General features: G+C 40.2%; 1 protein-coding gene across 18 annotated transcripts in view; it reads right to left on the bottom strand.

Moving 5' to 3' along the window:
• plch2a (phospholipase C, eta 2a) overlaps positions 1–26,341 on the bottom strand; it is a 345,611-nt gene that overhangs the window by 30,714 nt on the left and 288,556 nt on the right. For 11 of the 18 annotated variants that reach the window (XR_004931565.1, XR_004931555.1, XM_036140428.1 and 8 more), the window contains 6 exons: positions 26,153–26,260; positions 25,913–25,918; positions 2,555–2,722; positions 1,715–1,813; positions 802–899; positions 327–424 (listed from right to left, as the gene is read on the bottom strand). Coding sequence is in view for 15 of the 18 variants with exons in the window: in XM_036140428.1 (XP_035996321.1) it covers positions 327–424; positions 802–899; positions 1,715–1,813; positions 2,555–2,722; positions 25,913–25,918; positions 26,153–26,260 (577 nt within the window). In the remaining 3 variants the exon portion in view is untranslated. The remainder of the gene's footprint in view (positions 1–326; positions 425–801; positions 900–1,714; positions 1,814–2,554; positions 2,723–25,912; positions 25,919–26,152; positions 26,261–26,341) is intronic. The other 7 variants (XR_004931624.1, XM_036140310.1, XM_036140174.1 and 4 more) reach the window with 6 other exon arrangements.

Raw genomic sequence — 26,341 nt, 5'->3', positions numbered from 1 at the left:
GGGCTGTAATTAATTTCAATATAGCAGAGTGGAGTAATTTTGAGTAGTCAGTATCTTGCCTACAACAGACAGCGGTTGAAGATTTCAGTCTAGTGAATCCATGAAAAATTGAAAAGCTGTCAGTTTGACTCAAATTTTCCTCAATTCTTCAAACTATTTTTAGTTTTAGAAGTTGTGATACTTAATACTTTGGACTACTTTGTATAACCCTGGTTAAAAAAAACAAAAGATAATTTAAAAGCCAAACAGATCCACTTTCAAATCATCTGTGCTAGTTGCTTTTAAACAGACTGTATCAGTTGGATGATTTGACAAAAAACACTCACCTTGGGCCTCAATATCATATAGACCCACAGAGCGAGTGTACTTCACCAGATCAGACAGAGCTCTAGAAAGCTTCATCGTCTTCTTCTTTCTGTGGGGCCAATAAAAGGATTAAAACAAGTTGAATCTATAGAAAAATTACATTAAAAAGAAAAGCGATCAATCAATAATGTAATTTACACAATGACAAGAAGAGGTAAGCAGGACACAGTTTTCAAAAATTCTAAGCAACCACATCTCCAAATGTCAAAGTATCAGGGTTGGCATCAATAGAATCTGGCCAATTATGGGTAATTCTTGTGTGCAAAGCTGTTTCATTACAAACAGCAGTGAGTTGTTGACTCTTCAGAATAACACCAGGCAACCAGAGCCGGGAAAAACTCATTAGCTACAAATCTGATGTAAGAATGTTTACTGTTAGACTATCCCCAAGGGTTACTTTACTGTAGTAAAGGTGTTCGTTTCTGTGACACATACTTATTTTGGACTGGGGCTCGGGAAGCGCTACTTGTGCTCTCCTGGTCCGTGTCTGTATCTTCACAGCTTGATGTCTTCTTTAACTTTGACAACTTTTTCTGTAAAATGATTTAGCAGGTTACGCGACAGGCAAGTGTTATTTTTCTGAGGACACCTAATTAGCGCAAACAAATTGAATTCAGTCCAAAAAAAAAAAAAGTTTGATTTCCATATGAAACTGAAGCCTAAAGGCTGAAACACACCAAACCATCCAATCCGTCTAATCAGACACTCAGATTTTTTTTCCTCTCACTCACTTGCTGCGTAGAGGCTCCCTGTACGGACCACTCAAGAGATCAAGTATTCCCGTGGGAGTACAGACCAGAAATTCTGCCAGCATAAACAAGCCGGGAGGCAAACGTAAATCTGTAGTTGCTGCTCAAACAAGCTCGAAGAAGACTGCTGTTTAATTATCCGGGACGGACCTCTATGGGGACGAACCTGGCGGGAAATTGCATACTATATATCTTGCGGTTTGGAGATTTTATTTTGTATTTTCCCCAAGTGGATGTGTTTTTCTTTGCCAAAGTGTCTCTCTTCCTGTCTGGCTCATGGATTTCCTGTCATAATGCTGGATGGGTCTGACCAAAATAGAGCAGGAGGTATACATTGGTCGGAGCTACGCAGTACAGCTGCAGAGAACTGCAAGCCGGTCTGACCAACCTCATTCACTTCGACCAGATCCAACTGCTATGACACAGTTTTCAGCGGTATCGGATGGATCGTAGGGTTTGGTGTATTTCGGCGTTAAGCGTTTGCAGGGAAATTATGTGTTAGAACATCGACACCAATGACAGACCTTTAGCTTTCATTTATAGACTGAATAAATATTTTGTAGAAAGCAAAGTTTGGAAGGTAAAACAACAGGGCCAACCTTGCGTTTAGAGAAGCTCCCAATGAAGGAGCGGCTGGTGCGCTTAGTGCTGCTGACATTGGCCTCATCTGCTGTGTCTGTCCCTTCATCACTTTTACCCTTCAAACAGAGAAACTTATTTTCTATAAAGTATTTCAAATAGGATGATAGCACTACAGATATAATGGTTTAAACTGTTCACACAACCCATGGCTCAGTTCAGATCATAGCATCCCAGACAGAAATCCAGAAATGTCATACAACAGTAATATTTACATAGTTTTTTTTTGTAAAAGTCACTCATTGATGTGTCTTGTAGTCAAACCTGAAAGAAGCATCTGATTTTCCATTTGCCACATCGTTGTGATAGTCTGAGGTCAAAAGTGACTATTTTCACTTCATTGATCTTTTAAAGTGGTTTCAATCTCTTTGGCAAAAACATTCAGAAACAAACAGTTATTTAATATCAAATCTAAAACATTTAGAGACTTGTCTCCTGATGCTAAAATTAAGCATTCATGCTTTCATTAAGACCTGTTTGTGAAATGTAGAATATGAATATTGAATACAGGGATATTTATTGGATATATTCAAAGTGAACAAAAATGACAAAATTAAAGAGCAGAAGGGCTGTTATTGCTCTGAGCTACAGGTTGGGATTTGAAAATATTCAATGGTATTTACATGCTTTTCAAAAATCTTGGCTCAGATGTCTAGTTTTCACAAGTCTCATTCTGCTAACAAAACTTGTTAGCTTAATAACAGAACCAGAAAGTACTTATTCATCTCCAAAAAAATCATGTATAAAAGTATAACGGAAAATCTAATTAGAACAAAATAGGTAGCTCCCCATGTTCTGACCTTGGTGTTTACCTTGTTGTTACTCTTATCAAGGGGTTTTCCACTCGGTGGGAGGCCTGCGATGGTAAAGTTGTCTGGGTCCTCCCTGTCTCGGATCTTAGACTCTTTCATCAGGTTGTCCAGCTTTTTCTTGGCCATGCTTTCCACCTGCTTCCTGTTAGCTGATGTCTGTAGGACAGAGCAGAAGCTGAAATGAAGAGAACTAAACTCTACGGACACTTTGAAGGTGTGCCATGTTCTACATGGGAGCCACAGATTAGAACTTGATTTTCTATTTCGACTTAATTACATTTTTATATATAAGGTTATATTTATTTGGAATAAAAATTCAACATACAAGATGGTAAAAATTTAGACAACTCATTTCATTACACTCATTTCAAAGTTAATTTTGTTCTAATAAGTTGGTGAGACCTGTGGGTGGAGCTTAGAAAAAAAGGCAGAACTAGGATTCTGGTAAAACAGTTAATTTTTTATTGCAGATATTTAAATGTGTAAAGGTGGGAGCTTTTTAAATAAACTTTTTTGTTTGATGTAGTTCATAGTTATATATATTTTTTAATCAATTTAGGAATATGAAGTATATAGCTCTGATTCCTGAAAGGCTGCCAGTGCGGACACCAAAAGGATCATTGTGCTTATATTTTTGATCTTTACTCTTATATCTCACCCAATATTTCAACATTGCTGGACAGACCTTGAAAATATGGGTATGATCCCCATAAGACAACAGTTCCTCTAACACTGGGACCCTTTATAAAAGGAAGAGTTCAGAAAAGGTAGCCTGAAAAATTGTATTTTACCCTTCCAATCAAACCCCTTAGATTTCTTATATCTTTATGGCAGCTACCCAGCAAGCAAGCAAAAGTCATATGTTGAACGGTCAGGAATGACGTTCACACAGCGTTGACTGAACGTTCCCTCACCAATGAGAAACATGCTTTTGCTAGGAGTTTCCAGATTGATTTCAATAATCCAGGTAGAATAATCTAAAAAACTGAAAGTCCTAAGGACGTGTTCTTCTGTGTTAAAATGTCTTTCCCAAGAAACTTCTACCAAAAGGATGGCCCAGCACAGAAGAGTGACATCAAGCTAGGATTCTGCGGTTTACACTCATTTGCAGGCCAGCGGTCACTCTTTCAGGGATGAAGATGTTCTCTTCCTGGATAGAGAGGAACGTTGGTTTGAAAGTTGAGTAAAGGAGACATTTTTGTGAAGAGAAACATCCCGATAAACAGGGGCGGAAGCTTCCAGATCCAATTATCCCCCTCTTATAATGCTGTTATTAAAACCATGACTCAGCCTTCTGGGAAGAATAAGCGGCCATCAAAGCACTAACGATCAGTTGGAAGCCTGATGGTCCTCTTTTGCATGTGAGAAACCTTTTGTTTGTCACCGTTAAACTTGTTGCTCCACTAGGTGAAGGTACTGCTCTTAAGGCTGAGTGTACCTGTACTCTTCAGACTGAAGATGTCTTCTGGAGAAGAGATGGAATGTTTCAACAATATCACTCCAGAGGACCAGCTCTATTTCTTTTATAAGGCTTTTGATGGAATTTTAAACAGATTTTGTCTTAAACCTTTAAGGCTGTTAATTATTTTTCACCAAATTTCTATTTTTGTCTTGTGCACTTCTGATGTTTATCAGACGTCGTCTGAACATCTGATGTTCCCATTTATAAACTGTGGTTTTACAACACATCCGTGATGGAATAGGCACTCCAAATAGCACCTCTGCTTCTCTGGATGAAAAGTATGCAATCATGTGCAAAGAGATGTCATAGTCAATAATTATGCCCAATTTCTAATTGCCTTTTCTATATAATTGTACATTGCATGGTGAACATTTTAATAAAAACATGAAACAATTTATTGAGCTAAATAAACAGAATTAGTTTTGTCTGGTGATGCGCACTCCTGAGTGGCCCTCACTTCTGGCTTGCTATGATTTTATTTAATCAGTTTTTCTGTCTCAGACAACTAAAGGTTTAAAGCCACGTTAGGACATTTTTTATTTATACGTCAGTAGCTCACCCTGGTTGCATACAAAGTTTTTATAAATATCACATCCTGCTTGCGTATTAGTTATTTTGCTGTTTTACGGTTTGTTTTTGCTCAATTTGTTAGCAAATAAAGCTGTTTATGTTTAATTACAATAAAGGAAGTATGATACTGCGTGTGCGTGGCAGGGGATGAATCAGGAAGAAGCTAATGGCTATTAGCATCCCCCAGCAAAATAATGGAATCAATGGTGCAAGATCCAGTAAAAAAAATAAAAATAAGTTGATTCCAAGAGGGAAAATACGGTGCCTTATTGTCAGTATGCACATTGGTGTTCACTGAAGCGGCTGCTGAAGCTAAGCTGCCAGGATGTGCCTGCAGAGCTGATTGACGTGAGTAAATGCTGTGATATTACTGTGATAATAGTAATAGCAATGCTCTTCTTAGCCTCTATAGTCTGAAGTAAAACCATTATAAATAGATTGATTGACTGATTAGTTGGTTCTTACCTTGATGCTGTGTGCCCGTTTGCGTTTAAGAACGTGACATTTATTCTCCGTGATTTTCTGATGTGAGGCTCTTAGAGTTGCTGTTAGATCAGTTTATTTAATTAATAATGGCTGGTCTTTGATCATGCCGAGTGGTCGTTTTACCATGAGGCATTTCAGATGGTCAGGCTCAGCTCAGCATTATAATTAATAGTGATTTAATAGGGTCAGAAGTCAGCTCCCTGTCTGCTAGGCAGAGTCTCCACAGGAGTTTAAAAGCATTTCAGTTTGGCTGCAGCTTGACCTGCTGGATTCAACTCAAGATCTCAAGAGATGGGAGACCTCTTCCCTAGGTGGACCAATTAATGTAATTCAAATAAATTAATACATTTGGTGAGTACACTCATTTTAATGCTTTTCCATTTCCATGACAGTGTATTTTCCTAAATCTGGATTCTCATTCTGACCTTTATTTGGAATTAATGGTACGGCTGTAAAAATATAAAACAACTACCACATTCTACGGGGGGCTTTTCCCTACATAACTATGTATCAATGGGCAGCTCACATTACAGCATAGTTGAACTGGCTGAGGGAAAAAGGCAGTGGATACCAGTTGGACAGTGAGAAAATTCAGCAAGTCAACCTAACCTCTCTTGCAGTTATCTATTACTCTAAACTTCCTTATTGTCAGCCCATATTAACCTTCAAGCTTAACTCCAGTTTTGAATTCAATAATGTCTGGAACCAGTAAAATTGGTCTTCCAATTCATTTCAAACATCCCTGGATGGCCCATTGTCAAACCATCAAATTTGGCCTTTATTCATAGATAAAGCACTTTAATCCTGGAAGAAACTTTGACTCATTACATTTCACAATCTGTACAGTGATTTCTACACTTGCTTTGAACAACTGATGAAAAACATTTGGCATCTATACAAAATCCACACTACTTTAGGCAAAAAAGTGTGCTCCTAATCAATCTTACTTTTATCCAATGAAACAACTTGTTTTATAAAGCAATAAAACACAGATGCCAAAGGGCTGAACAGATAAAAGCAAATTGCATCACTCAAATAAATTAATGGAACTTTTTTATCAAAGTATAATATCAAATCAGTTAATTTTCGGGTAAATTGATCTGGTCTCTTAAGTAGCTAGTAGTTGCTAATCAGTGATGGCTATTTTGGTGTTAACATTAACAACAGTTCCACTAAAGGAGCAACAATATGGCCAAACCAAAAACAGGAATGAGATTGCCAGAGGAGACCAAAAAAAAATGTTTTCTCCACATTTGACTGCTTTTAAGTGATTTTACATTTGACAAACGTCCATGTTACAACAAGGTAGCATGAGGCGACAAATGGACCCTACATAGATTGCAGAGGTAATCCAACTCGGCAAGGATGGCACACGAATATGTGCCATTGCCAGATAGTTCACTGTGTCTCCTAGTGAAGCTTCAAGACCATAGGGAAGATTCCAAAAGACAGACAGTTACTCAAGGGAGAGTTGGACAGGGTTGTGGGAGGGTTTTAGTCCATCAGCACGACCACAATCTGCTCCTTTGTGCAAGGAAGAACAGGATGAGTACTGCCAGAGCCTAGAAAGTCAAATATATCTTACCAAACCATTAGAAATAGACTTTATAAAGTTTGCCTGACGGCCAGACATCCTCTAGCTGATCCTGTGCTAATGGGCAAGTACCGTGGAGATCAATTGTCATTTGCCAGCGAACACTAGAATTGGTAGGTTGGGCCCTGGCACCCTGTTCTTTTCACTCTGAGCTCATGTGAGAGACATGAAAAATAACCTGCAGTGAAATGTATGCTACCTGCAAAATTGTTTAACATGATCAGTTTGGTGGTGGGTCAGTACTGGTTTGGGAAAGCCACTAGATGACATCACAGAATTTGCATATTTGTTTGTGTTCTTGTGATACTAAACATGTTTAAAACTACAATGCACTTCATAAAATAATTCATGAATTTTTATACATTGCCTTACATCCCGCTTTGTAATCCAGGGTGGAATCACCAGCAGCTTTGCTCATGCCTTATACATTTTGTATATAAAAACGGAGCGGAGTGGTCAGCCTAAAGGTCAACAAGGTCTGAATCAAGTGTTGAGGAAACAGGACACTGATGACAAATGGGCTACTGGAACACAAAGGCAATGGAATCAACAAGACAATAAGGCACAACTGCAATGCTACTACTCCAGTAACCCTAGTCAACGGGGCTCATGAAAAGACTGTGGGAAAGATGGATGCTTCGATACCCAGAGTGTAGACTAACAGCAAAACAGCTGGTAACTCAGTGTTGCTACATCCACAAAAGGCAGCTGCTTTCACAACTAGATATGGGGCGTTAACATAAACCCCCCCAGAGATTGGGTATTGTGGAATGTATTAACTTTGATTCATTTTTTAGTACACATTTATGAAGGTATAACATGCTTTTAATGTGCAATATATTTGCTTTGAGGCCTGTCTGTTTATTAGAAGAATAGAATGTGAATAGATTAAGGTTAAATGAGCTGTGTACGAGCAAAAGTATCAGGATAGAGTTTCAAGGCCAGTCCTAGGCAGTGGGAAAGAACAGAATCTCCGGTTCACATGCAGCTGGAGGAAACAACGAGAAGATAGTTATTAGGGAGTAAGATAGCAATAAGATGTGTGCGTCATTCATTGTGTGACCTTGTGTAATCTGTGTTTTAACTTTAATAAAACTAGCCTGAGCGGGAGAGAGAGCGAGAGTTGTTGCTCGCAGTCGGCAGGTGTATCATCTCTCCCCTTTTGCAAAGGTGAAATGGAATTCTGCGTCCATGGCTGAGTTATTATTTTAAAGTCCTGCACACGAATTAACGAACCCGGGGAAGCATGACGGCTTCAACATTATCAAGCCCCAATGATGCAAGAACAACTGAATGTGACAATGAATGTGAAGTGCCTCCACAGGATCACCTAGATCAGGGGTCACCGACGTTTTTGAAACAGTTACTTCATTGCCGTTGTGTTATACGAAGGGCTACCAGTACTGGCCTTTGAACTAGAAGAGTCACAGTTCACCTTAACTTTACACAAAATAAAACAAAATTTTCATGCTTTGTTATAGGTAACATTTCTTTTTTCCAACATTATCTTTATTAATCACTCTACAGTTTTGGGATTATGAGCGGTGCCCCTTGAGCGCCCCCTGCCTAGAGGCCAAGGAACTGCCGGCCTCACCTACAACCAGTTCTTTGCCGTTTATGATCGGCCAGCAGCACAAAAACATGTTACCTGCACACAGTATGATGACCAAAACACAATAAGCTATCCACATACATTAAATTGCGTAAAATCAGTTCATAATTATTTGAACAATTGAATTTATGATCTAGAGACAGGAAGATGCATTCACAGAATGGAAGCCAGTGCAGTTAACATGGGACCGCGCAATCTCAGGGGAGACCAAGCTCGTTGCGGCCTCACCAGCTTCGCTATCAAGCGCCACCAAGGATTTACATATAAAATAGCAAAAAGTCTGCGATTTTAAAGAGAATATGATAAAGAATGAGGAAATTGGACAAAAAAAGAACTTTTATTACAAATGACTGAATGAGTGAATCACAATTTATATTATGTTATCATTATTATATATTTTCTTTCTTTCCATGATGACAAGTGAGGCCTGGCCTCACTTGCCTCCCCTGACTGCACGTCACTGCCCCAGGGTTATCCTGGACTCCAGAACTAATTGTTCAAACAAAATCCAGGTAATTTTCTGATTTGGATCGTTCTAATGATGGTAACTTCAGGACTTTATTTAAATTTTTCAATAACATTTTCCAAGGCTCTATCCTGGGACCCATACTTTTCATTATGTACCTCCCTCTCTGCAATACTGTATGAAAATTTTAAATTCATTTTCACTGCTACGCAGATGACACTTTCCCACTTCAGCTTCCCACTCACGTCTATGGTGAATCTAAGGTTTGTGACATGGAATGTGCATGGAGCCCGCCCCAGAGAGGAAAAGATTGAACATTTTTAACCAGCTTAAAAGATTAAAGGTAGATGTTCTCTTATTACAAGAAATTCATAAATCAGCTACAACTATAAACAATCTTAACTGAGTTTCCTTATGCTTTTTCCACCTGCTATAACTCTAGGAAAAGAGGAGCAGCAATTTTAATCCATAAAGATGTTTCACAATATTAGACATTATAGAGGTAGTAATGGATGAATATTTATATCTATTAAGTTTGCAAATGGTCACTCTATACTGTTTGCCAGAAGGTAGCAATTCACATTGTGAATAGATATGAGTGGGATCAGACTGTACTCTGTGTGAGCCTGAGAATGGACTCCTCGTAATTCGAATGCAGGGAGGAATAACTAACCCTAACCCTGTTACCTACTGACTTGGGGTTCATCAACATTTCTTAAGTTTTATTAATGTTAATGGAGGTGCTAGTCATCACACCACTGAACAAAAGACTGGACCTTATTACAAGGGGTCTATGTTTTCAAGCAGCAGAGCAAGAATAGTGTCAGAGAATTTGAACAGTGAGGAGAGACAAGTGAAGCTAGCCCTCATTTGTCATGGAAAAAAAGAAAATGTATAATAATAATAATAATAATAATAATAATAATAATAATAATAAAATATAAATCGTCATTCACTCAGTCATTTGTAATAAAGGTCCTTTTTTTAATCTAATTTTCTCATTTTGATCATATTCTCTTTAAAATCGCAGACTTTTCGCCATTTTTCATGTAAATCCTTGATGCCGTTTGATAATGAAGCCGGTGAGGCCGTAGCGAGCTTGGCCTCCTCTGGGATTGCGCAATCCCATATTGACTGCGCTGGCTTCCATTCTGTGAATGCATCTTCCTGTCTCTAGATCATAAATTCAATTGTTCAAACAGTTATGAACTGATTTTCCACAATTTAATATATGTGGATTACGAATTGTGTTTTGGTCATCAAACCATGTGCAGGTAACATGTTTTCGTGTGCTCCTGGGCGATCATACAGCAAAGAACTGGTTGTAGGTGAGGCCTGCAGTTCCTTGCCCTCTAGGCAGGGGGCGCTGAAGGGGCACCACTTGTGATCCAAAAACTGTAGAGTCACAGCAAGTTATGGATGTATTATTAGCGAGTTATGCTAAACAAGCACTAAAAAGACTCTAAACCATGGGTTAAAGCAAAAATAATCAGTTTGAAAATTTTTTCGAGTTAGCCCATATATTCCCGGGACCGTGGAAATAATGCCACATTAGTTTGCTCACTTGCTTATTGTGCAAAGTCAACTTTAACCAAATCTGGTAGTTTTACAATATGCAATGACCATTCCTGTCTCTGTCCCACCTTCCAGCTTCAGAGCCTTGGCGCCATCCTCGACAGCCCTCTCCATAATCTTCACTTTCCACATCCATAACATCACCTGGTTAACTTTCACATTTGCAGCATCAAGTTCTTCCTTCACACATTTGCTAAAATGGTCAAAAGTCCACTTCACAGTTTCAGCTCCCTTCCCTCCATAAACCTCCATAAACTACAACTTGTACAATAGACAGCAGCTTGCATCATTACATCATCATCTTCACACCTAAACATTACCACCACTGTCACATTCAGTATACATTAATCCTATAAACATACAAGGTCAACCGCAACCTGGACAATGCAGGACATAAACTAAAATGTATGACATCATAGTATTAACACAGATCGCACATTACAATAATCAGTCTCTGCTTTGCCTGTTATTTCTTAACAATTGTCACAACTCATGAGTTTATAAAAAGGAATTAGCTTTTTTGAAGTTTAATAAAACTGTTAAATCTTAGCCCAGTGACTGGAGACTGTAGCCCACAACCCCCACGACCCTGTGTGACGCCAAGCTACGTTTCCCCATCAGATACGGCTTGACGTCACACCTGTAGGGAAAAGCCTGTATAGAAAATCCATGAAGGGTGGGATGTTAAATTTTTAAGAAGTTTAATAAAAATTGCTCAAGGTTTATCAGAAAAAAAACAGAACTTGCTTTTAAATGTGAATATTTTTAATTAGCAAAATGTTAATGTATTTCGTAAAGTTAAATATTGTTGAAGGTAATCTTGTCTGTCTGGTGTTTTTGGGTCGGAGTAAAATGAGTCATAAAAGCTCTTTGAGAATCGTCTTTCTCTGGCCTCACCCAGTTAGAACCCGCTCTTGAGTCCATGTTGTAGCTGCAGTTTATTTTTTTTATGTACTTTCCTTAATAATCAAAATCAAGATTCTTGTCATTTTATTAAGAGTGTTCCGGTGCGCAGCGGCTCATGAGATGAACGCTGTTTATTGACTGATAGCCACTCTGACTGCAGCTCTGCCTTCTTTGGTTCAGAAAAGCGCAGGAGAAATTATTTATTCTATTTTATTACCTTTTTCAATGCGGACCTAGTCAAATGCGGGACATTGTTTCACATTCAGACCCTTCCTCCTAAAAAAAAAAAAAAAAAAAAAGCGTGTTATGCTAAATTAGCCTGAGCCAACGCTTTACTCTTCCAGTTTTAAATAAAACGTAACAACGAACCATGAGGAGGTCCCTGGTAGGTCGCTGCGTTTATCAGCTGAGTTGCTGGAAGCCAGTGAATAAACGCTGACAGGCGACATGGCCACAGGTGGAAATAATTAACTAACTGCAGGAGCAGCGACAGACTGCTTACCAATGGAAGTTGTTGTCAGATAGTCAATCTGCTCCACTTCCTGACTTGCTGGTTTGCATAAACCCAAAGAAATTCTTTGACCACCACTCCTTTCATTCATGCATCTGTGGCCAGTTTGAGACGCTCTTCCAAAAGTTAGAATGATTGAGCACCGATAAAACTCAGATTGGCAGATGTCCGCTTTGCAAATACCCGCCCTACTCTCTTTCTGATTGGCTAATGTTCCGGTTCTGCCAGGTTTCATTGGTTTAGAGCAGCTTCAGTTTAAAACCTTGAATAAAAAGTGTAGACGGAACAATTTGTACTCATTTTCCAAATGACGGAAATCCGTTGCATCGACGGAGAACTTTAACCCCTGCTCTAAACATACAGCCGGAACAGGACTGATCAAAAAAGGCTTTCCTCCATGGCAGTGATCTGCACTGAGAGAGTTTTAAAACTGAAGATAAAGAGAACTTTTACCGGAAAGTGACCGTTATTTTTGTGCAGAAAGAGCGCTGTATGGACCAGTGTTGTATAGTAACGAAGTAAAAATACTTCACTACTGTACTTAAGTATATTTTGGAGTACTTTATACTTTTCTCGAGTATACATTATTTTGATAACTTTTACTTTACTACATTTCTGAACTTAATTGCATACTTTTACTCCAATACATTTTCAATGTTTGGTTTAGTTACTCGTTACAAAAAGAGAGAGAGAGAGACTCACGCACACAAGTGTTTTGACCCCACCTACTGATTTACTGTGACAAAGTCGGGACTTGCCTGGGCTTGTTCATCACCAACAGGATAAGAAGCTGGTTCAGTAGTAAAGCAGGTTAAGTTAAACTTGTGGCATAGGTAAAGCATCTAATAGCAGAGAGTCCTAATTTTCTTAACTAAATGATAACCTGCAGGTGTATCTATTAGCAGGTTTACCACTTCCTGTAGGTTAACTAGACCTGGTTTATCACTTAACCATGTTCTTAGTATACACCCCCTTTGCCTACACTTGGTTGTGTATAATTTTAAAGTGCATAGCACTGACCTTACTTGAAGAAGGAAAACTGAAAGCTTACAAAAAGGTTGTATTTTCTGTCTAAACTTGGTCTAAATTTCTCCTGCACTTTGTTGTTTATATTATTTCAAGTGAATTTTACTTTCAAAGTTTGCCAAAATCTAAAAAAATGTCATTCATACTGCATTTGCTTTGTTTTACTTTTTACTTATACTTTTTATTACATTACTTGAGTACATCTATTTTTACAGTAATTTTCATACTTAAGTACAAGCAGGGTCCGAAATTAACACTCGCCAGTCGCCAAATGCGAGTAAATTTCCCGTTTGGCGAGTGAATTTCAGAGGGCTAGCTGCCACATGGCGAGTAAATGTTTGTACCAAATAAAAGTAACATAAAAATAACAAAACCCATACGATCCGTTCACAGCTCTGTCCATCCAGAGCTCAGTCTAGACCCGCCTTCTGCGGTGCTGGTTCAGCTTCTTTCACATTCAGAACCAGTCATGGCTGAACGCTGGATCAGAAAACAGATCTGCTAACCAGATACAGTCTAAAACGCCAATTAGTCTGTTTATAAGTTTCGTTCTTATTTATTCTGATTTTTTTTAACTACCTGCGCTGCGGCTCTGTGCTTCACCGCTCTTACTGCGCCTCCCCAGCCCCCTCTCAGAGCAAGGTGCTTTTATCAGCGGCCAGCCTTCAAAACGTGAATCGCTATGTTTAATGTCCTTCCACTCGTACCAAAATGTCCCAATTAAAGTCAGTAGGAGAGTCGGTAACTGTTTTTCATGCTCTTTTGTTTTTAACGACACAGGACCAGCGGTGCTTCAGTGGGCGTGGTGCGTTGCGCTGAAGGTGCGCAAAATTACGTTACATGTAACCTGTAACATCGGCAGCGCAGCGCACATAAAATCCAGCAGCGAGATCAGCGTAAACACGCAGCGTGAACCCTGAGTGCTTTAAGTGTTGCAGCTGAGGGGAAAAGTTTGAACCATACACAGGGGCGGTTCTGAACAGGGGCCAACAGGAGCCTATGCCCATGTAGAACTGTTCCTGGCCCCTGTTATGGCCCCTGTACTAAAAACATGATGTTAAATTTGTTAGGATGATAAATGCTGACAAAGATGACGTGACTGACTGGTCATTTGGATCAGTTGCATTTTTTTCGTTTATGGTTTTACCCAATAATAAAATAACAAAATAATAAAAAAAATAAATATAAAAAAAATAACAATAATTAAAATCAAGCTGTTTCACGTTAAGCTCCCGCTGTATTGAGAAAAGATCAGGGGTCTGCAACCTGCAGTTCCAGAGCCACAATTGGCTCTTTGGCTTACTTAATATTTTAAACGATGAAATGTTGACCTGTTAAGTCCTCCCCCCCCCAAATCTTTTGTTCTGTGTGAAAAAACACTGGCCCCACCCTGACCCCCCCTGCTACATTTGGTCTAGAACCCCCACTGACCGTACAGGCTTGATGAAACTCTGCCTCATTCACAAATAAGGCCAACATGGATAGAATAATGATAATCTGTAGTGTTTTTTATCGGCTGGATGTGAATCTGATAATTCATATTGTGTCTTTTATAATCAACTACAATATCTATATTTTTTTAATTCAGGAAACAAAGATTTCTCTTCCAGGTTCCAGTCAGCCACGCCCCCAACCACGCCCCCCATAATTAACATAATGTCACTCTTAATTTTTATAAAAGTTGAGGTCCGGTCAAAATTAATATTTTGGCCGGTAAAAAATATGCCTGGCCGGTTGATTTTTACATCTACCGGCCAACTTGGCCGGTGAATAACAAAGTTAATTTCGGACACTGAGTACAAGACATTTCAGATACTTTAAGACTTTTACTCAAGTAACATTTCAGTCAGTGACTTGGACTTTTACCAAAGTCATATTTTGGAGAGGTAACTATACTTTTACTTGAGATTTCAGTACTTTATACAACACTGGTATGGACTTCATTTATAAGTAGAGGTAAGACAGCGATATTTATTCGTGTTTTGTTTTTGTAATGAAATGTGCGTAATGTGCTATATTTTTAGAATGTGTTACAAATCCATCATAACCTTTCTTCCAGCAGAATATTCTGATAAGTGAGCTTTTCCAGACGTACGGTAAGAGGTCATTCCCATAATCAATATTGGACATGAAGGGAGAAGCAGGTATGACTGAATTAAGCTTAACCAACACAAGGCAAAATGAGATCTTCCAGTGGAAAAGGGTGGTGGCTTTATACTTTTTCTATTGGTTTTCTTTTCTACAGACCATAATTAACACTTCCATCCTGCTTCCTGCTCATTTATTTGCAAAGCAACCTGGTCAGTACAATTGGAATGTGCTAACAGGGAATTTAGTCTCTTCAAACATTCTCAGGTGCTGAATGGAAACTGATTTGCAGAAATAGACTTCTGGGGTGCCAGTACCTGGACTTGGGAATTGTTATGCCATCTTTATGATGTGACACACTCCAGCTCCCAGCATGCAACACGGTCACCCTGCGGTCCAGCCCATGACAACCTTATCTCGTTGCTATGAAAGGGCATAAAACAGACCAACGCTCTCAACTCAGCCTTCTTCACTGGCACACCAACTGGGAAGGCACATACAGCTGTTTTCTCCCATGGGATTCACCTCCTGCGTGATTCGATTTCGGATGAATCACCCTCCGAACGGGTGATTCGGAGGGTTTCTGAATCAAACTTTTCCCTGTATTTCTATGCAGGAGGTTGCCGACTTTTAAACTAATTGAATTCAATTTCGATCCTACAAGGAAGCCGCTATCTTTCAGCGATCGTCAGACTTCACGAGCTAGATTTGGCCAAACAAAGCGTCGAGGAGCCCCAAAGACTGTGTGGTTCCCCCCCTTTGTTCCTGGCTGCCTCCTCCCGGATCCAAGCTGCCCTTATGAGCTGTTGGACAAATGGACCTAGAGAGGAGTTGGGACATCCTCACTGATGTGACACCAAGTAACAAAAGGATTTTCCTTTATTTCTCTTTTCCACCCATAAGGTGATATACTTTGTGCCTGGGCAGAACCTATTAGGAAATAGTTTCAATGCTTAATTACAACAGAGGGAGTTTGTTTAACCGTGCTGGATATTTCTAGTGTGTGCATGCATTTCATAAGTGATTTTGGCTGTGTTGTTTTTGGGTAGATAAACTGGCTCCGCCGAGAGCTGACCTTTCTCTTCTCTTCCCATGTTTTGTCCTTGTTCGGTTTCCCGCATTTTTCCTTCGAAATCCTTTGTTCTGAAGCGAGACTGCCTCCTGATTAAAAGTCCGCCCAAACAAGGCAGGCACGTTAGATACGTCATTAGGGCCGCCCCATTACATCCCACGCGAGGCCATAGGTCGTGTATCGTCATAGCCACCATCTTGGGGCGGGATGGTGTAGCTATAAACGGTTAGCTTAGCTTGTTGTGGAGCGCAGAGGCTTTGCTCATCTGGCTTTAGGTCTGTTTTCGGTACTTCAATTGTGCTATCTCAAAGTCATTTTGTCTTTCAATGCTGCTATGTCAAAGTGCCGATTTCTTAAATGTAATGTCAGACTTAAACAACTGAATTCATCTAAGCAGTACCACCTTCCATTTAATTCAATTTTGACTTTGATTTTCATTTAATTTCTTTTGCATGTTCTTTGACTAGCGAGTAGTGTTTCCTAGTGTTTTATTAAGTAGAATAATTGTTGTAACAGGGAATTATTAGTTTAATAAATAACGTGAGAAATAGTAATTGTGGTTATTTTGGTCCAGAAGTTGAATGGTCTCTAAGAGCAAAAGAAGTAAATTTTTTTGAGTTAACAACTGAACAGACATTTCCATTGGTCTGTGATAAAGAAGGGTTAAAATTCCAATTGCAATTATAATTTGAGTTATCAACGTTTGCTGGATAAGTCTAATCGGTCAACAACCGGTCAGATCACACTTTTCCAGCATAAATAAAGTTCACAACAGCTAATTAAAAAAATGCATTGTTAGCGTTAATCATTACAGGCTCACAGCCCCTGGATCACAACAATTATATTTGTTATAGCTACCATTTGAGTTTAAATTATCTATTATTAAATTATAGATCATATTCATAACCAAACAGGTTTCTAGCATAACATAGTATAGGATGTGTGTGGTGAAAGTGTGTGTGTATGCATGTGGGGGTAGTAGGGTGTAAACGTGTGAATGTGACTGTGTACCTGGTTTTCTGTTTGTCTTTTTGTCAAGTTGGGTTTGTACTGCCCCCTTCCCTGGGACATCTCAGGTTGGCACTAAGTGTGGAGCCCATCGCCCCGTCCCGCACCCCACCATTGGCTGGTACCTTGGCCTGCTGCTGTGTTGATGGTCCTGGGTGCTCTGGTGTGTGCCTGCTCACTCCTGGCTGCTGCTTTGCAGAGCCTGGGCACCATTGCTCTGACGGGGGGCGGGGCGCCCCTGGGCCTCGGGACGCCCCTGGGCCTCGGGACGCCCCTGGGCCTCGGGACGCCCCTGGGCCTCGGGACGCCCCTGGGCCTCGGGACGCCCCTGGGCCTCGGGACGCCCCTGGGCCTCGGGACGCCCCTGGGCCTCGGGACGCCCCTGGGCCCATGGCTAGATCCACTCTGGCGTAGCTGGCTGGCGGTGGAGCCCATGTGATCATCACCACAGCTCCCGAGGCCTTCAGCACTATGGCTATTCGGAGGGGGTTTCCTGGGGCTCCTCTCTGCTCTTCCCTGGGGTTGGGAGGCAGCTATCCCTGTGTTGGTCCCTCTCGGGCACCTTTGGCCTGGGGTTCCCTTTAGTTGTTCATGAGGTGTTTGTGAACTTCAGGGTTGCAAAGTCCGCTAATAATAAGCAACTTTGGCCTTCTTTAGAGTCACCTGTCACTTTCGTGGGGTCTGTTTTTTTGGGTGTGTTTTTGAACATGAATACGTTTTTGGGCTAGCCTTTTTTCCGACAAAACCCCTGTTGGAAAAATGTGAATGTAATCATTTTACTTCTATCAAGTTACAGGTATTTGGTTTGTTTTAAGAGTTTGCTTTCAGGAAGGTTTTGTTGTATTTACCCCTAGGCAGGAATAACAAATGGTTCTCTCAGATAAGGAATGTCTCCCTTATCCGGCTGTGCATGAACCTGGTGAGAAATCACCATCTGCAATTCCAATTGTTTCCTTCTTTGCTTTTAACCTCCTGACCTTTTTTAACCTCCATGCTGTAAATGGGGGTTAAAAAACCCAATCCTCCTGACCCCCTCTTTGATGTGTGATAATAAAGACAGAAGGACAGAGATGACCCGGCGCAGACGTTCCTAAACTTTCAGGGAGTGTAGTTCTCCGTTTGGGTATCCTCTGTCCTTTTCTACAGAAATGTCTAAAACTTGTGTTGTGTGGCTTTCATTCTAGGATAAAAGGGGTTATCTTTAATAACCCCATCAGCCTGGTGCCGTGACGCGGATCCCAACATATCAGCTCGCTGACGAGAGGAGCGGACACACTGAAACCCACCGGTGGTATGAGTCAAGGACCTGTCTAAAGTCCCGGGAGGTAACTTCCTCGCTGGGCCAGTGTCATAGGTTAACTCCTTTCGCCAACGAGGGATTGACGGGATCCGACCGGGAGAAAAACACACCATAGCAAGTAAGTTTTAAACGACCGGTTAAAGTCCGTCGTTCAGGGTTTCGGGTGATTAAAAGTTCCCCGAACATGTGTGCAAGCGGTTTTAGTCCCTTGTAACGGGTGATTAAAAAAATAAATAAAAAATTCCCGAAAAGTTAAATCGAGAGGTTTGAATCCCTCGAAGCCATACGACCGGTTTTCAGTCCGTCGTAGAATTAAAGGTAGCTAAAAAAAAAACTCAGGTTAAAGTCCTGAACGGTACCTTAAAAGAAAAAAAAAGGATTAAGGTCCTGGAAGGTAGATAAACACAAAAGTAATTAGGATGGGTTCAGGACAAAGTAGAAAGGGAAATCCCAGAGGGGATGAAAAGTTTGTGTATCCAAGTAAATTTAAAATGTTAATGCAATAAATATCATATATATTTCTTATTAAAAAATACTTGGAGAAGTGGAAGAAAAAGTATAAAATAGATGGTGTGTTGAAGGTGAATCAATGAAAAAACGTTGTGTGCCGGTGTAGGTACCAGATTGACTCGGGCTGCCAGATCGACTTGGGTCCTGCGCCTTCTGATGACGTCACTATACATGGTTGGTTTAACTTTTGCTCAATTGCGCAAAATATTGTAATTAGTCTGGACAACTTACTAAAGTAATTATAGCGGGGTGTAGGTTTTATTCGAGAGGGGGATTGTGGTTTGTAAACAGACAATTTTACGAAGCAAATCGCCATGGTCCCTGCGCCTCCTGATGACATCACCAGATTCTCCGTGGGCCTTGCGCCTCCCGATGACGTCACCTTATGGCAACGCCACTTAAACAAACTACATAGAGCCCGCGGTCTGCATTTGCAACGAATCAATTTTATTAAGTTAATTTAGCGGTTTCTTTTTTCTCAAAAGCTTGAACAAATATTCAAGCCATTTACAAAAAAATCAACAAATATGTTTGGAAGAATATTGTTAACAAAAATGGAAGGGCTAGCCAGACTAATTTATCCAGCATATATCTTAAATGTACCAAATACCACAATAAAAAAAAATAATCAAATTCATCACAATTTCATCTGGAATAATAAAAAAACATGTGGTCAGAAAGAACAACATCAGTACAAAAAGGAGGAATGAACGTTATTGATTTTAAAGTGACGAATGCCGTGATAAAATTAAATTTGGCTGCTGACTTATTAAAAATGAAATTAGTTTATGGTTTAGTTTCCCTTCACAACTTAAAAAAAAATTGGAGGAATTAAATTTCTCTAAGGTAGTAACTTTGATCCTGCAAAATTACCGATTAAATTGTCAGACTACCACACAAGTATTCCAAAATGTTAAAAGTTCTCATGCCTCGACTAATTTACAGGAAAATAACTGTAAATTAACAAAATAAAATTGATTTGTAACAAATGGAGACCGCGGGCATAATGTAGTTTGTTTGAGTTCAGTTGCCATATATAGATGTCATCGGGTAGCGCCCGAGCTAATCTGGCAGCCCGAGACGATCTGGTACCTACAACGGCTAAAAATAAGCGCTAAGAAAAAAAAAAAAAAAAAAGGGGGAAATAAAAAATGTGTGTGTGTATGTATGTGTGTATGTATGTATATAGAAATATTTATAGCTATATAAAGGGCTTGACGTTGCACGCTGTAAGTTAACTCAAGCACAAAATAGGCAGGATGAGAGACAGCCCCGTGCAGCAGGAGGGGTTGGGTTGGCTGATGGAACGGCATCGACTGCAGCGCCACCGCGTCCGGCTGACAACCTTCCCCCAACACCTGTTGATCTTTCACAAAATTAGTCTCTAAATAAAAAAGAACTCGCCAGAACAATATTTCAGTTACGCAAACTATGGTAGCAACTGTAGAAGACAGACCACCACCGTATAATCCCTTAAACCCCCCCAGGGATGTTTCAGATCTGTACCCAGACCTGGATGGACTGAGTAAATCAGATCATCCGTTATCTACAGACCAGTCCAAAGGATTGTATCCTATGGTGCAGGTTGCAAATCCTAATGTAGGAACACAGCAGCCTTAAACAATCCCAGTTTTCTGTCCGTGGTCGTTAGAAGAAGCCAGAAAGACTGTAGAAGGTATAATTTCTCCACAGGAAGATCCAGAATTATGGATCCAAAACATGGAGGGAATTTATAACTCACATGGTTTAAATAGACATGAGTTCGGACAATCCTTACAGTTGTCAGTGGGAAAACATTGGAAAAAAATAAGGGCGAATTATACAGGCAGAACCCCTCAAGGCAGAGTATTTGAACATCAAGCGTAAGTGAACGAACAGAGACAGAAGTGGACAACTGTAGGGAGCAGTTTTCACAGGAGGGCGGAAAATTGGAAATTTGGGATCCATAAAACAATAAAAATACTTATATTTGTTAATGGAAGGTTTCCAGCCACATATATCTGTGTGGATAAAAAAAAACATTTAGTTACACTGATAACGTCTAACGTAACCACAGTTATCGAATAGGCCTATGTGCGTCACGCCGAGAAAAACGCTAAAAAGGGAGGTGGTGCGTCTGGGGGGGGGGGGGGGGGGGGGGGGGGGGGGGGGGGCACATTTTCTGGGTAGATCCTTCATGTGACCCAGACGAAATATTTTCTTTCCAAGCCACTGGACTGCGTCGAGGAGGTTTCCGAGGAGGCAGGGGTGGTCCTAGCGACCGAGGGGGCTTTCAGCCCAAATCAGTAAAAACAGATGGGGGGTGCTGGAATTGCGGGTCACCCGACCATTGGTCCAGGGAATGTCCCAATCAGATATAAGCACCTCATCTGCGGGGACAAGGAAGAGGCCGCAGGGGCGGTTCTTCATATAAAATGTGACTAGGGGCGAGAGCAAATGGGGACCCAGAGCCATTAAAAACAGTAGATGTATATGGAGCATGGGAGCTTTTAAAAGCATTAAAAGGAAAAAAACATAGTACTTACAATTAATGGACAGCCAGTTACCTTTTTATGTGATTCAGGATCCTGCAAAACTTGTATAAAAGATAATCTTGGACTAAAAGCATCTAAAATGTCCATTTTTGTAAAGTCAGCAAACGGTCAAACATCCCAAGAATGGATGTTAAAAGTAATAGAAATTAAGGACCCTAAAACAGGAAGAAAGGTAGTATGCTCCTGTAGTAATGTCACCAACTTGCACCATTAATCTGCTAGGACGGGATTTAATGGGAAAATTAGGCATTGCAGTTTTCCCAACGCAGGATGGAATAAAAGCTGTCCGTGTGGAACATGTAATGTCGTTACAGCAGGCAATAAAATCCTCCTGTGTTTTATGCACTATGCTTACCGTCTCTGCTCTAAATAAAAGAAAAAAAGCAAACTTATGCAAAATGCTAGAAGCACATTGTCAAACCAGAGGATGAAACTCTGTTAGCTGATCTACAAACCACTATGAATGTGTGCTTAACCTCAGATGAAAAGTTTGAAAAACAGGAAACTACAATTGTGGCTATACAAAATATGTATACAGATGGGAGTTAATTTGCAGCAGTTACTGTTATGCTTTCTACACAGATGAAAAAATTGTATGGCTTACCATGGGAACATTTTTTGTCATTGTTTAAGACCAGTAAAGAGTAGTGGAGAGACACTGGCCCGCGTTTAAAAAGCTGCAGAAAGAGCGTCTGATTTTCAGCCATGTCCACACAAAACAGGCTGGCTTTATAGCCCTAGTACAGAACTATGGAAGCAGCCTTACAAAGTTCTGTTTGATGCAGAACCCCGTGTCCAAGATTTGGCATGAGACAAAATAATCCAACATTCTTTGCTATCAGAATCCAAGGAAAATTATTTAAAAGGTGTTCCAAATGCTTTGTGGTCTACAGGGCCAACTGATGTAGGATTATTGACAACTGTAGAACCAGTTAAAATAGTTCCTAAATTAAAGTACAGGCTGCAGATAAAACAGTACGGGCTAAAATATGAAGAACAGGAGGGTATAATGGCAGTTAAACATTTTATTGGATGCAGGAATAATTAGACCATGTCTAGATTTCCAGTTTTGGTTTGATTTTACTTTCAAGGAAGAGAAAAAAATATATGTAGACACGCCTGCCACAGGGATTTGTAGACCGTTCTACAATTTTCATCCAGGCTATTTTAACATGCTTAAAGAGCTTTAATCCAAAGCATGGAAGTAAAGTATTAATGTACATAGATGGCCTTCTAATTGCATTTAAAACAGCTGCTACATAATTTTGGCTAAAATGGGAAACAAAGTTAGCAAAGATTAAATGCAGTGGGTGCAGAAACAAGTCCGTTACTTAGGCCATGTTATCTCAGAAGAAGGTAAAAAGATACAGGAAGAGTTTGAAGAGTTTGGATTCAACATTATGTAGAGAGAACTTAGCTTCTCTTAAATCTTATTCATGACATGGCGATGGCCATGTCAGAGACAATCCAGTGGACCTTAAAAGCAGAGCAGCAATTCACAGAGCTAAAAGTAAAACTTATCTCAGCAACTGTCTTAGCTCTAGTTTTACGACTTCTGTGTTGTTTACAGCCCCGTGGTGATAAGCTCAAACCTTAAGCAGCAGCACTACCCCCATGTCTGCTAGCAGTTTGAGCAACTACCATGGCTGAATCAAACCAGACCACTTCAGCTGAACTTCCTACAACCACTAGACCCCCATGTAGTGGATGTATTACAATTTGTTCTTTCTGATATTTGCCTAGAGCAAAAAACAGAGCAAATCATTGTTCTAGAAGTGTTGTTAATTAGACAAACAGCGGCAACTGTAGAAAAACAAATGTGGGTAAAAAATATAGGTAAAGCATGTACGATTTGTGTTAAAAATTACCCTCAGGTTAATTTTAAATCAGAACAGTGAAGGTTTCCAGAACTAAATTAACCTTTTGAAGTGATGCATATGGATTTTAATGAACTGACAAAGTGGCCCTTACAAATACTGTCTGGTAATGATTGATGCATTTTGAAAATGGGTTGAAATAGTCCCAGCAAAGCACACAGATGCACTGACAGTAGCTAAAGCTATATGCAAAGTTGTTGTTCCAAATTTTGGCATCCCACAGAATATCTACAGCGACAATGGTCCTCATTTTGTGAACCAGGTGATTCAGCAAATGGCAAGCAGGTTACAAATGACCTTAAAGAATCACTGTGCTTATCACCCACAAAGTGCTGGACTTATAGAAAGGACAAATGGGACAGTTAAATCCAGGCTTAAAAAGTGCATGGAAGAAACAAAGAGGCCATGGCCAGAATGTCTGGACCTAGTAAAACTGTACACGAGAATAACTCCAACGAGCAGTAGTTTGACTCAGTTTGACATAATATATGGCAGACCATATAAATTACCGCTGTTCATAATACAGACGCCACCTAAGGAGGAAGGAAAAACTCTAGCAGACTATATGAGAGAAATGTTGCAGTTTAAAGAAGTGTCCAATGCAAATTTACTGCCAGGAGAACCTTTGTCTCCACAGGATCCACAAACAGTGAGACCAGGAGACTTGGTGTTCGTCAAAGTCATCAGGAGGAAAAACTGGGCGAGCCCAAGGTGGGAATGACCATTCCAAGTGCTCCTGACCATGCTAACAGCTGTGAAGATCACTGAAAGCCCTTCCTGGATTCACCTCAGCCACTGAGAGTGTTAAGTGCCTAAAGGTTGGAACAGTGGGGAAGTCCGACTTCAAAGGGGTTTGGTTTTTTAGGGCCACTCGTCTCAACGTCGGTGAAGAAACCAACTGATCCCTGTTCTTTAGAGTCCTGGGTAAAATTAACATCTCTGCTAACCTAGCAAAAATGGAGTTCCCATGCAGAAGGGGTTTCTTCTTTTGCGTTGTGGCTGTTGCGTGCATTATTTGTTTCAGTCCAGATCTAAGGAGTGAGAGGAAAAAAGAGGTTCATCCACTCCACTGCCATGAAGATTTGGCTGGGTGATATCCCAAACAACCATGTTGACAATTTATGGGAAACGTATGCAAGAACTGTAATCCAGCAGCATAACAAGACTGATTGCTACATGTGTTCTGTTATGCCTAAATCTACCAAGCAGCCTACCTTGTACATAACTCCCATGAACACCTCACAGGCTATTTGTTTTGCATCATATGCATTCCAGTTTATGCCTGCTCAGTTAATGAATGCCACGACTGGGGAGATTATGATGGAACAAGTGTGCAAAGGAGTAAAGTCGTCACTGTTCTTACAGTAATGTCACAGGCTATCCCACCAAGATGAAGGCTGTTATGTCTAAAGGAATGAAACATCCAGTGTGTATTCACTCACCTAGAGAGAACGATACGGTGAAGGTAGGACATGCAGCAGGATGCCTGAGTACCATCACTGACCTTTACTCTGACTCTGTCTGCGGCATCCTCCCTAATGGAACGTACACCAGCTGTTCTACTTGGAAACCACAAGGTAACTTTCCTACAGAGGGTGGCTGGTTCCTGTGTGGGGGAGACAGCTTTTACCCATCACTGCCCCTCAGCTGGTCAGGTACATGTGCACCTGTGTTTGTTTCTGACCACACTGTTATCATCTCAGCTCAAGCTGTGAAGGACCATCATTCCTCTGATAGGATGAAAAGAGAACTCAGCTCCAGCTCAGTGTTCCAACCCCATGAACCATATGGGGTTCCAATGTTCCCTCTGAACATAAGCACTGGAGCACAGCAAATAAAATAGGATTTTCACTTTTCCCGTGGTTTGGAGTTGGTAAATCTATGCTGATGATTGAGACATTGGACTATAGAATGAAGACTCTAGTGAACATGACGATGGACATCAACAAAGGACAAAACAAACAAGTGAAATGCGTTTAATGGTACTGCAAAACAGAATGGTTTTGGACATGTTAACTGCTAGCCAAGATGGCATTTGTGTAATGATTGGAACATCCTGCTGTACATATATTTCTGATCATGGATCTTCGAGTATTTCATCCATTTACTTTTAATTTATTCTAAACCTATTGAGGTCAGGCAGATTCTTAAGAACCAAAAGTTTGAATGCAAGGCTGTCTTTATTGAGGCACTGTACACAGTGATTTAGTTTGAGTAGTAGGGACATGCACAGTTCAGCCACATGATGGCAGCGCTGATCAACAAGTCACATGATCAAAAGAACACTGACACCAAGAGTGTCCAGCTCATTCATAATCACATCCAATTGAAATTTAAGCATTTTTATTTTTTAGAATTAAGAAATATTCCAATGCATTAATTACAGGAAAACTTAATTTAATAGGTAAATTATTGAAAGGATTGTTAGCCGTATGCTTAATTTATTTTATATTATTTCTTGTACTTTGGCATTATTACATTAGACCTATAACAAACACTTGGTGTATTTCTTTAGCAGAGCAAACTACATGAAGATACTAAACCTAAAATAATCCCTCATCAAAAAGTGAAAATGCTACATCAGTAGCTCTTTAGATATTTACCTTTTCTGATGTGTTCAATAAACTGTCAGCTATCTTAACAGGCCTAAATGTGATGCAGTGTTTAGGGTCAACCTCGTTTAACAGGCAGGATGAGCAGGGATGGGACATGACGGAGATGATTAAAGATGAAGTCTTTGATACAATACCTTCCACTTTGAAAGAAGTTAGCACATGTTCATGAAAAGAAGAAAGGACAAAGAACAAGAGAGGAGAGCAGGAAATAAGACTAAACAGGCCAGCACACAAAGAAGGAACAAAGCAAACTATGAGAACACTCAGTAAGCAAAGCTCAGTACTACTACAAACACATGCCAAAATGAATGTTTAAGCACAGGAACACAGCATCTGGTAGAAACTGACCAGAGCACATCGACTGGGTTACATACATCTCCGTTCATCAGTTTGCAGTCGTCCTCCATCTCATCAGCACTGTCCTCATCAGACACGTCTCCCTCCTCTGCGTTCTCATCGATATTAGGAGGCAACTTCTTTCCCTGCAAGAGAACCGATATAACCAAAAGATATTTTATTTGTTGTATGTCATGTATTTTTAGGCCTTCCAAAGTCAACTATAG

This window comes from Fundulus heteroclitus, chromosome 1, assembly GCF_011125445.2.
Source record: "Fundulus heteroclitus isolate FHET01 chromosome 1, MU-UCD_Fhet_4.1, whole genome shotgun sequence".
Lineage (NCBI taxonomy): Eukaryota > Metazoa > Chordata > Actinopteri > Cyprinodontiformes > Fundulidae > Fundulus > Fundulus heteroclitus.
This window is presented reverse-complemented; position numbering and strand designations above follow the sequence as displayed.